Raw genomic sequence first — 13,086 nt, 5'->3', positions numbered from 1 at the left:
TGATAACCTTGAGGGAGAAACATGGGACAAACCATTATCTTTAATAAAAAAATATTAAACAAGGAACGTCGTTTACTGGTTGTGTCTCAAACTGTTTCTTCTGATTTTGAGTATTTATATTAACCTTTTCTAGCTGTCAAGATGGAGATTTTCAAGTGGACAAAAAGTGCATGTTTGTGTTGTTTTATTTAATTTGTGACAAAAAAGAAATTGCATTGGGATGTGGGTAAACATTTGTTGATGCTCTGTCATGACTAAGTAGCTATCAAGTTGCTTAAGCAGTCCAAACAAGGCTGCAGGGTGCAAATCCTCAGCATGCTTAGAAGAAACTAAGGTTGCAGTAAAACACATAAACAAAGTGATGACAAACATCTAAATATGGAGACTGGAGGGGATTTCAATCTCTCTTTATCTTCACTTTCATTTTCTCTCTGTCTTTGTCTCCACTGGGATTCTCCGCTTTGATCTTTGAACCTGTAAAATTCACACGGAGAGAGTGCTCTTGACAGTAAGAAGAGGCAAGTGTTGTGCGAAGGCAAAGTGAGGGGGTGAGTAGAGGATTAGATATGCAGAACATGGATGTCAAGGGCAGAGGAGGCAGATACAGCTGGAGGCAGCCTATCTGAATATGGTTAGCTTTGGAACTGCTCCTAAACTAAACAACAATGTTCCAAATGATGAAATGATTGGGCGAACACTTGCAAAATGCATCAGGAACAATTCCACAGTTCCAGAGTACATCAAAGCTGTGGATGTGTTGTAGGCATTTATTTTTGGTCTACAGGAATAAACAAGGATCAGCCATGAAAAAAGAAAACACTTAATAACAAACACTACTGCCACAGTGGACTTTATTAGGTTGCGTGCCAATTATGAGTATTTATCAAAATCCTCTATTGGGATTTTTCAGTTTGTGATTGGTGTGCCCCTTTATTCATGTGATTGGTCTGTGTTTAGCAAGACTGCTCTCCTTAGCAGTTTTTTTTATCTTTGATATATACATGCAATGTGGGAGAGCTGTTCTGAAAACGCAAACGTCAGAGTGACGTGGCACAGACCTCAACAAAAACTGTTGACTGACATTCAGCCTAATGTAACACAAGTTTGTGGCGGTGTTTGTAGCTGTGAAGTTACGTCAGAGTTTTATCGATTATGATTGCCATGTCACTGTTTAATAAAATATACTACAAACAAAATGTCTTAGACAGAATAGAAAGAGTGCAATGTTAACATAGCAACGAAAATATGGTACCGTGTTCTTATAAGGCATACTATGTAAAAAGTTTCTACATTGTAACTAATGGCTTTATTATTGGTTTATAAACAATTTAATGATGCTTTACAAATCATTAGTGAAAAATCATTTTGACTGGTGTGTATATGTGACAGGGCCAGAAAATGGCAGACTACTTTTTATGCTTCTGGTGTGTTTTAATTTGTGTGCTGTGCCTTTTTACCTTTTCTTTGTAATTTGTATTGATGTTTTTATCGCATGTGGTGTGTTTTAATGCATGTGTGTGATTTTAAGTTTTACTTACTGGCTGGACTGCCCTTAAACCTCTCACCACTACTGATCATATGTTAATGAGCAACAGGTGTGGCAGCTGACGACCGATTGGACAGGACTCCTTTTTTAAATGAAGCAAGCAACGGTAGTAGTAAGAGAGATCGGGGGGAAAAAAGAGAGACGGAGCGAGGACAAGGATGCAGGCCGGTAAGGAGCGTGACGGCGGGGAGGCCGGAGGAGATGGAGGTCCGGTGGAGAAAAAGGCAAGAGATCAGCAGGGAAGGTCGGCCAGCTCGTTGAGCGCTGAGCAGGGGGCATCGAGCAGGAGGATGGCAGCTACGAGGGACCTGTGGGGAAGTAATTGTTTGGACGGAACCGGCGCGGCAGCCGAGACAACGCAGCAGCGGGCAACCGTGAGAGCAGTCGCTATAGAGATTGCTAATGTGTCGTCATCATGATGTATTACCAGTGGTGAACGCAAAGCATTTTGGTTTCAATCTTTTAGATGCTACGGGCTCCTAAATATGATCATTCTACAATTTAAAAGGCAAATATATATTTCTATGTATAATAGACCAAAATAATGTTTTCTACTGTGACACTTAAATAAATTGATTAAATTATTAATTTTAGTTAGTAACATATTTAATAATTATTACTATTTATTTTTACACTTTTCTCTTAACTCTTCCATGGACTCCAGATTGAAAACCCCTGAAAGAAAATGAAAATGCTGTAGTCTCATACTCACTGGTTTGCAGGCAAACCTGCCTATGAAATGTTGGAGTGTGATCCTGACTGGGCCCCTTCTCTGTACCTCGGCCATACTGAGGTCAAAGCTACAAACACAGACTGGTTCAAGCGGTTTAGGAGAAGAGCGACGAGGTCACAACAACAGCAACCCCCATCGCCAGGCACTGACCACACTGGTCCTGAGGCTGAGTTGGATAATGCAGCACCTTTATACCCAGGTAAATAGTAAAAGAATACAATATATGTTGCCCCCTGTGTATAGCTAATCTGGATTATTTAGGAATAGGTTGTGATATGACACAATTTCTTTTATTGTTACTGTCAGACAACACTACACCTGCAACTGAGATGGAAGGTCCCGTGAATCAAAGGTAATTGACACTAACTTACCTTTGTGAAAATGCTTTGAATACATCATCATGTGTGGTGGAGTGTTATCGAAGGTAATCTTGGGCCTCCTTACTGCTATCATGCCATTTGTCACCATTTTGTCAACTCTGAAACATGGCTTGTATTATATATATTTTTTTTTTCCACGCTGGAAACCAGTACAATAATATTCCATTCTTAAGCTTTATGCCACTTCTGCCAGGCACTGTTCACACCGGTCATGAGACAGAGTTGAATGAAGCAGCACATTTATTCCCAGGTAAATATTGGTAGCAGATGCAAGTAGACTCAATATATTTTACGTCCAATAAAGTACTAAAAAGAGATTTACAGTTTATTATTCTTCTTGTTATTACAATCAGACTACTCTGCACCTGTGGCTGAGATGGAAGGACAAGAGACTCAGCCCTTACCACCAGCCCCAGACAATGCAGGGAGAGAGGAAGATACGGAAACTGAAACATCAGGGGATGATGGTGCTGCAATGGGGAATGCAGATGAACAGCAGAAGTGCACCATGTGTGGCCTCAGACTCCAAGAAATAATCCGCTTGCAGGAGGAGAATCGAAAACTGAAGGGAGAGCTCTCCAAGAAGGCCCTGGATGAGAATTTTCTCAAAGACAATGATTCAAAGGTGAAGTACTACACTGGCCTTCCATCTTTCAGTCTATTGATGGGTGTGCTGATGCAAATCATTCCCAGTCTACCAAAAACAAAAGAGAACTCTCCCATTTTCAAATACTCCTCCTGACCCTTATGCACTTAAGACTTGAGCTACCTGTTGAACATGTTGCACCTCTTTGACATTAGCCGACAAACCGCATCCAATCTGTTCATTGAGACCATCAATGTACTGCATGCACACCTCAGCCCTTTGGTGTACTGGCCAAAGCAACATTGTATACAGGCAAGCATGCCACATCAGTACGTAGAGATGTTTGGGAATCATTACTGTTATTATTGACTGCTTTGAGCTTTTCATTGAAAGGGCACAAAATCTACGTGCAAAAGCAGACATATTCAAACTACAAAAGCAGGCACAGAATGAAATATCTCATTGGCACAACACCACAAGGTACTATTTCTTTGTGCCAGTGATAAGCAGATCACCGAGAACTGTGGCTTTCTTCAGAAGCTCTCGCCTGGAGACGTAGTGTTAGCGGACCGTGGATTTGATATTAAAGAAAGTGTTGCCCTTGTGGGTGCTACACTGAGAATACCTGCCTTCACCAGGGGCCACAGCCAACTTAATGCAAAAGATGTGGAACAGACCAGGAAGTTAGCTCATGTCAGAATCCACGTGGAGCGAGTGATAGGGTGTATGTGCTCTAAGTTTAACATATTAAATGACACCATACGCCTGGGATTTGTGGTGCCTTGTGAGTGGGATGATAAGACTTTAAATTGACAAAAATTGTGGTTGTGTGCTTTGACCAATATTTGTCCAAGTATTGTTGTGAAGCCGTCATGTTAGACTTATACACCATGCTCACATCTAATATGTAAATTTTTTGTTTTCCAAATGATTTTGTAATGTCACTTCTCACATGTAATGATTTTTAGCCATCTCTGTAAATAAAATACACAAAGACTGAAAATTCTGCCTCCTTTATCTGTATTAAGGAAGAATTGTGCAAAATCAGTGTTCTTTGGTTGCCAACACATAACTTAAATAGTAGTAACAACCAACTTAATTTCAGTTTCTTTACATATTTAACATGTAAATACATTTAGATGAAGACATTGACATTATAAAGAGAACTGGAAATGTATGAGGTAGGTGATAACTCACGGACATGTGCAAGCATCGCATTGCCATGACTCTTCTCTGCCTGGTACACTGCTGAGTCCCACGCAACCTAAATGGAACCACTGTATAGGACAGTTCTGATTATCACAAGCAACCATGTCATCAAGCTCTTCTGGCTGGCTGGGGGGTGTTACCCGGCGGAAGTGTGGCCAATGGTGTTTTGATTGTGTTTTTTTTCGTGCTCGGTTTTTGTCTGTGGGCTGTGAATTAAATAATGGCACAGGTAGCTCAGCTGAAGGGGGGTGGTGCTGGTGGGACAACCTTGTGCTTGGGTGTTTTACCTGGCTGTAATGCCTAAAGTTCCACGTCAGGCATGACACGCACAGTTGCAAGGCTTTTGGTCATCCAAACAACAAAGTCACAGAACTGTGACTCAGTGACAAAGATCTGAGTTTGTACCTGTTTGTAGTACTTATGGGTCTGCTTCAACTCCATCCTTCCTTCTGTGAACTGCAGACAAAACTCCTTGTCAGTACATGCCTGCAGAATGTTATGGTCCTGGTGCTTAAAAGGGCATTTAATCTCCACACATCCTTTCCCGCATCATGCACAATGCACAAGTTCATCAGGAGTCGCGCCTATTTCAGGGAAAGAAGGGTTGATTATGAATCCACATTGTTCCACTTTCATGTCCCTGTGCCGCAGCTCCATCTGTGCGATGTAGGAGACCCTTGCCGTATCCTCTTTTTCTCTCCCCCATTTAATGGCTTCTGGGCCATTGTCAGTCTTTCTCAGTGAAGGTTTCTGTACATAGCACACCTTCTCCACAGTTGACTTTGCTGGTCTGGTTATGGAGGTGGAGACAACAGCGTGTATGATGGAGGCGGTTATCCTTCCAGCCCGTGTGCTGTGCCATATGTCAGACTTGTGCTGCTGTCTTGTGTTCTTTTCCAGCGCAGCTACCTCTGTGGCTGTCACTGCCACAAGGTGTGTCAGGCCCTCACAGTGTTGAAGCAGGACCGACAAGTCACAGCCATCCATTCGGGTCGCGAAGACACAGCAGTGACTTGGGCAGGACACATGGCTGAATGGGGTCAGCATAGAGGTGGCAGAATTCCTCCATTACAGAGCACAGGCCGGACCTGTGTGCATGCATGAGTTCTGTGAGGGGTTTTAAATCGGCAAGTGTCTTCTGCGGTAAACATGTGCTACCTGAGCGGGTCCGGATCTTGGGTGCTGCTCTGGTGTCTCCACAGAATGACCGATCGATTGCATTTTTTTGGGCTGAGCTTGCTTTGGTTATATTGGAGGGCATCACCCAGTACGCTTCAATATCTGTTGGAGTCACATTTCCCCACAGACGCACAGCAGTATCGATCTTGTACAGGAGGACTGCCACATGTGCGCACTTCTCTGCCACGCCAGCCATACAAGTGCAGTGAGCGCTCTCCACTTCCCCACATGCTGTAAGTATGACCCATGGCTGTAGGGGCTTCTGGCTGAGTCGCATGGAGTGATTCACCTAAGACAATAAAAGCATTAATAATAGCCAGTAAACTCACTCCCTTCATACATACAACACACTGACCCCAACCCCCACATGTAAACCATTCATCACATTTACATAATTCATCCCTCCCCTCTGTCTTAATGTAGCCTTTAACAGTCGCCCAGTGTTTTACTAGAAAGTGCATTTAGTAAGAGCAGTAAACGAATCAATTTTTTTTTTAAGTTATGCATGATGTGTTTGACTTAGTAAGTTAGGTTGTTTTGTTTAATTCTGACTGCATGCAGATAGATGAGAGAGAGCGAGGAGTGTGGTGCTTAAAACATTAGCATACCTTTGAACGGACGACAGTTTTCTGCCCCACTTTTACAATCTCCAGGTCCTGGACCCATCCATCCGTAAAAAAGACTTGGGCCTGCTGCAGCGACTTGAAGTTACTGAAAATTTCGTGTGTGTATGCACTAGCACTTAATACCATGTAGTTGTATATATATGGGTGCTGGAAGTTGGGCAACAAGTTGACATCCCCTGACCAGTCGCTATGCTCGTAAGGATCCAGTCCTTTGATTCCCTTTATTTTCTCGTCATATCTCGTCTTTGCATTAGGATTTAGTTTTAGGCGGTATGGTCTGACAGTGTTTTCTTTAGCCCGCTGCATTTTGTAGGATTACATTCTGTTTTTCACGCAAATGTTTCATTATTTTCTATGGCTAATTTTTCATTATTTTCATGCCAGAACACTAGTCTGCTATGCCAGCTCATGTAAACAAGCCAAACATACCCATAATTCTTTGCGTTCTGATGACATTGCTGCCCAGTTGGTCACATGTCTTAGCAATCTCTATAGAGGCCTGTAAGGAGACGCCGGGCAAATCCAGGAGCAACACCAGCAGACGACCGCAGCAGCCAGTGCCCGCCAACGCGCTTTTACTCAGGCCTGGGCGAACAGTACGACTGTCGCCCGGGGAAACCGGAACCAACGCGAGCCGCGGACTGAAGAGCAGGCGGAGCGACCCGTGGAGAAGCTGGGCCGAGGGACTGTTTGCCGTGCTGAGAGCTGCCAACTCACGGAATGTTCCCCTTTCATTTAGCTTTTGTTTTTTATCTGGGCATTACATGGGTTTTAGTTAGGCTGTTTTAAACTTATAAACATTTTTTTTAATTGTAATAAATTGTTAACATTTATTTTAGCTCCTGTGGTTTGTTTCTGCTCTGCTCCAACCCCGATTTTGAAAGAACCTGTGTGTCTGTGAGTCCTAGGGTTCATTCCCTAGGTGGCGTTGTCGGCGAACCCTCGCAACATATTTTTTTAGTTAGTAATACCCTTTTAATTTATCTTTTCTCGTATCTACATGCGCCACATATACATTGTATTTATAATGCAGTTATAAATATTGGTAATCTGATCAATACTTCCAATGGGCCATCAAGTCTGCAGTTTAAATTGTTAATAAGTCCTTAATGAAGGGTATTTAAACCAGGCCATTGGAGGGTCCTTCTGATCAAAGAGCTATTTAAAAATATAAAGCAAGCCTTATTCTGGAGACTGGTAAACATACATGGGTTTTAGTTAGGCTGTTTTAAACTTATAAACACCAGCCAAATGGGGTTTTCTGTTCTTAATAATTGTTTATAACTGATAAAGCATTGTTAAATTATTTAATAACCATAAAGCCATTACGCATAACTTATAGATTTTATAGGATACCTTTTTAGAAAATGGTACAAAAAAGTTTTTTTCATTCGTCATAGTGATATTCAGTAGGATAGCATGTGATTGGCCACAGCTGAGTGATCACTAAATGTACAGCTTTCCCACTCTCACGAATGGTGAGATAAGTCAGCTGCATTTTATTTCAGCTGGAGATTCCCAGTCAAGTCAACCAGTGCATGAAGTCCTCTTAAATATGGTGGTACAATTGAACAACAACAAAAGGGGACATTCACATTTTAACATTCTTTATCTTGTTCTGTTTCTAAATGCACTCACCTTCATAAAAAAACAACCAAGCAAAGGGTGGCACATGTCTTCGATAAAGGTCGCATTTAAATGACACATTTTATCAATTCAGTCGGGTGGCTTTTGGCAGTAACTGAGGCATACAGTATAACCGGAAAATCCATTAAGCATGCTGTGCCAGAGAATACCGGAATCATCACCACTGAGAAGCATCATTGCATGCCTATTGTGCCATGCCTTCACATTGTTTCTCATCCTTTCTTTCTTATTGTCAGAGGATTAAGTGATGCCTTATACCCCATGCCAGGGCCTTTCTTCAAACAAACCATTCACAAACAGAAAAAGCAATCAGGCAAATGCAGTTAGCATACAAAGAGAGCTGAATGCACAACTGTAGATGGTGAATAGACATTTTAAGACGCACACTGCTTGTTAGAGCGATCCAGTGCATGAATATTCATTTACCCAATTTTCCTGCAGTGTGTGTTTTATTCATTTTTCACGTTTGTGTTTTGCAGACACAATGGAAAAACTGCATCTCTCAGTCTTATCCTCCCTCTCTTTTTCAATGCCGTGATTATATGCACATAAATTCTGCACAGTCATGACTGCGACTCCAAATAATGTTAACCACCTTTCTAACAGTCCTCAGTTTTAAAAACAGCAGTGCAGTCAGGTTAGATCTCGTTCACACTGTTTGTTTTCACAGTCCATGATTTCAAGCTCAAAAGTGAAGCAGGAAAGTTTACCACTGTGATGCACTTCCCCAGCTGGGAGATGACGCGTAGGTTCTACTATCTCTAAATGCCAGTAGCTAGTATAATGAATGAGGATATTTTGCAGACGCTCATTGTTAAACTCATTCATGCTTCCCTGAGAACAGTCCTCTGATGATTCCCACAGAATTAATTTAGGTAACAAGTGAATCAAATAGAAATGCAGTTGCATTTTTATTTGCATCTTATTGTTGCCTACTTTTAGATTTTGAAATTCTTTACTGCATTAACTGTATCCTAGTTAATAACACAAACCTGCCACCAGTTCAGACACTCTTTTAATGGTAAAGGTTATTCAGAGGCTGATAAAAACTCACTTCTTCCTGAAAGACTTAACTGATGCTTAGTGCCTTTCTCTGCACATGACAAGCCGACTGACACAAGACAGTTTATCGCAAAAAGAAGGGTGCATCTCCTCTGTTAGTTATCCGTAGGTGAAGTTGACATATGTGATGAAAGAGCCATTACGAACACATGAGGTTAGAGACACCGGGAGAGAGGTGCCATGTTGAAAATTCATGAGATACCCATCCTGCTATCAGAAATGTTTTCCCTGCCCATCCATCCTGCATGTACGTTGTTAGATTATAGAATGGCTTTTATTCTTGAGTTAGTCCATTGACACGCGCGCATGCAACAAAGCGTAAACACATATCAAGTCCACACCCAACCACCCTAGGGGTTTGTGTGTTGAGCTGATTGTTGCTAAGCAAAGTGATCATTAGGCAGTCAAACCTTCCACCATCTAGGCAGATAAAAGCTGAGCCATAACTGTCAGAACCATTAACATTTTATCCTCTTTTTTCTCTCTAAGTGTCGTGTTGGCTTTAATTCAGTGTCTTATCTTGAAACACTTGAATTGATTTTAGTGAACTATCTGTGTGGCTGCCTTTCCAAAAGCCACATATTTAATGTTAACATACACTTCATTAACTTATAGGTGCTGACACAGGAGGGGATGAAAAAGAACATAAATAATATCAAAAAGACTGGACTGGCTTCAGTGCTTTGCTAACAACTAATCCAACTAATAACACACCATATTTGAATAGAAATTTATATCTGATAGCCACAAGGCACCAGCAAGACCTTGGCAACAGACTTGCTTTGTAGTTGTAGACAGTCACTGTCAGCTCAACTGAAAGCTGGAATATTTGGCATTGACAGTATCTGTCCTTGCTGAAGGCAAGCATACAAATAATCCAGGCTGCTCAGAAACTACCAGCTGAGAGCATTTAGGTTTGAGCATTTTAGATTCTAAGCTGACTGAAAGGAAAGTAGTTCCTATTTTCTTGATGGCTGCCATGAAGCATTACATGGGGAGATTGTGGGTAATCTATAGATACTTCGACTGTATAAGCTTCATAAGCACAGCTTGGACGTAGCCAGGGTACTTTAAATGTGTGCAGTAGCCTGCAATTGCTGTACAACCAAGGCTCTATTTTTTTGCAGACACAAGCCCAGCAGGGGTTCAAATACAGTGTCAATGCCATTTTTTATTCACGCAAGTCTATTTTTTTGCACTTGCACCTGTGTGGCTCCAATCGAATCTTGCTTCTGCTCACTTGTGTTGAGCAATTTTGGCAAGAAAGAGCATCCACTCAGACAACCTCATTTTACAAATGCAAGGGCACAGATAATTTCTTTTTGTGTCTTAAGTTGTTGGAGGCACAGACACACATACACACACACACACACACACACACACACACACACACACACACAGACCTCTCTAACATCAGATAAACCGTTTTTATGTATGCTGAATCTTCTTGGTTCACTTTAATTCAATTTTTCTGTTACACATTTCAATGAACATCATACTCTTTAATACAGTTAAATCAAAGTATGTGCTGGCTTACATTAATGGGTGATTCTTATCAATAACATTAACCACAGCATTTTGTAGGATGTATGAGGTTGTTCCCTTTCAGCTGATTAAATACCATCATACAGCAGCAGGATTAACGTGTGCGTTCCATCTCCAGTCCCTGATTTGAAAGATGCACCACGTGTAATTATACATGGGTCAAACAGCATGGCTACCTTAATTAATTAGTCAAATCTTCCGAAACTGAACAGAGATTTAACAAGATAGGTGTATGACCTTTTCTGGTTTTCTGCCGATCACAATGGTAAAGTGTAAAACACAAATTTCAAATTCATACCCGGAATCACCAGGAGTGTGTTGTAGGGCCTTACTTTCTTACCTTTTTTTTCAATTGCTAACCTGCATTGGTCAAAACTGAAGTCACATTGTCGAAACTCTTTACACAGTCAGAGAAACAGAAGTGTATGTGGACCAAACCATATTTCATTGCTTTCACACAAAAAAGATTCAATGACAACTCTTTCCTCATTACTATTTCACTACCTGCAAAACACAGTATATTTGCATCACATTTTTCAGACGCTAACACAATTTGTCCACAACTGTTAAAAAACACATTCAGAACAGAATGAGTGCAAATATCCTGCATTTCTGCAGAAACTGATATACACTGAATAAAATTATAACACATTTATAACACTTGTTTTTGCCCCCATTCATCATTATCTGAACTTAAAGATCTAAGACTTTCTCTATGTACACAAAAGGCCTGTTTCTCTCAAATATTGTTCTGTCACAATCTGTGTTAGTGAGCACTTCTCCTTTGCTGAGATAATCCATCCACCTCACAAGTATGGCATATCAAGATGCTGATCAGTCAGCATGGGTATTGCACAGGGGGGCAAAAACAAAAGTGTTGCATTTATAATTTTGCTCAGAATATATAGAAAATCTTAGCAGAACATTTATGTACAAACTGCAAGCTGAGGGTAAAGCAGGAAATATGCTTGTATTTTAGCAGAAGTGGTTCAAGGGGTTAGTACATCAATTACAGGCTGTGGTCGTTGTGTCTCAGGTACCAGTTTTACTGTGTAAACAACAGAGAAAAACTGTATTGCAGCACTGAAATTTCAGTAACTTCTTTTAAATTACTGAATGCATTTCTGATTCATTCTTGCTACATATACAGTGTTGGGCAGTAACACATTACTCAGTTCCTAAACCAAGTAACGCTGCGTTACTGCGTTACTGAACGCACCATCCCTGATGTGAATGCACGACTTTCCGGCAGGTCAGCGGCACCAGACTTTGTTGTTCATGTCCACTGTTAAGGTAATGATACACGGAGCAACTTTTAGAGCAATGGTGCTGGGCAATGTGACAATCAATGTCAATGGTAATGAGTAAAGATTACTACAGTAACCCACTTCCCCTACTACTCTGCCACCCATCCTGGCCGCTGCTATCCGGTCAAAACGTAGTCATACTTGCCACCAGCAAGTTGCCCCCGTGTAACATCAGCTTTAGCCAAAAACTAAAGGAAGAATGGAGAACGAGGGAGAGAGGCGTTCTTTCCACAGCTGTAAGTAGCTACTCCTATTATTGTGTCACAGTCTAAGATGCAAAGAACATTGTCATCTGTATTTAATTTATTGAAGCATCTGCTGAAGCAGCACATCAACGTGAAACTTACAGAAAGAAACTCCGGCAGCTGCTGTCACTGATGCTTGGACTCGTCAGAAGACAGTGGCGTTAACGTAACATTTTGTAAAAATACTGAATACTGCTCTTATAAATAGGCTACATGTGCAGAAAAACAGCTGTTCAAAAGTCGTGATTTAATTGCTTAATTTTTTTATTTCAGCTGGTGGTGTTAAGAAACGTTATATGTTTTGTAAAAAACACACTCCTTTCTGCTGAATATGATATTAGTCAATAAAGTCGGGAGAGACTGCTTAGTTTGGGGGTGAAGAGGGGTGGTAGTGAAGTATTATAAGTTTATTTGTGGCTGCCCACAAATAAATACATAAATCAAATAAAATGCTGACTGCCACATATTGATTTTCTATTTTTTTTTACTAGGCGTATTTAAAATCATGTTTGATTGAGGAGCTGTATTGTGGAGCATATATTCATGCAGCATCCCCTCTCGCTCACTCACTCCCTCTTTCTCTCGCTCATGAACACCGCTGCACAAACAAGAAAATAGCTAGGTTGTCCAGATTAGCGATATTAGTAACGTAACGAGTAACGTAACTAGCTACTTTTATCACCCAGTAATAAGTAAAGTAATATTATTACTTTTCAAAGGAGTAATAAGTAACAAGTAATTTATTACAACTTGCCCAACACTGTATTCTATAGTACAATCAATAAAGTGAAAATGTTATTCTTGCTCTTTCTCAGTCGCTTTAGTACATTTCTAGAATGATTAACATTTGCTAAACTGTTGTTTGTTTTTTAAATTGTGCTATATAAATAAAGTGGATTGGATTGGATTGAAAACTATTTGTATTGGTAAACTATGGCTAAGGTTTGGATGACAATGACTGAAAATGCACAAGGCTGCACTTTTTCTGTATGGTATAGATCAATTTCAATAGTACAGAGTT

The 13,086-nt window shown here is 40.8% G+C and overlaps 1 protein-coding gene across 1 annotated transcript; it reads left to right on the top strand.

Annotated features, from left to right (window-relative positions):
• The first annotated feature begins 1,675 nt into the window (after positions 1-1,675).
• Positions 1,676-3,884, top strand: LOC123962001. Its single transcript, XM_046037860.1, has 5 exons — positions 1,676-2,054; positions 2,211-2,478; positions 2,586-2,631; positions 2,833-2,909; positions 3,013-3,884. Exons 2-5 carry the CDS (start codon positions 2,286-2,288, stop codon positions 3,399-3,401), a joined length of 705 nt encoding a protein of 234 aa, XP_045893816.1. The 5' UTR covers positions 1,676-2,054; positions 2,211-2,285; the 3' UTR covers positions 3,402-3,884.
• The last annotated feature ends 9,202 nt before the right edge of the window (positions 3,885-13,086 follow it).

This window comes from Micropterus dolomieu, linkage group LG22 (genome assembly GCF_021292245.1).
Source record: "Micropterus dolomieu isolate WLL.071019.BEF.003 ecotype Adirondacks linkage group LG22, ASM2129224v1, whole genome shotgun sequence".
Taxonomy (NCBI): domain Eukaryota; kingdom Metazoa; phylum Chordata; class Actinopteri; order Centrarchiformes; family Centrarchidae; genus Micropterus; species Micropterus dolomieu.
The sequence above is the reverse complement of the archived record's forward strand: the minus strand, read 5'-3'. Positions and strand labels throughout refer to the sequence as shown.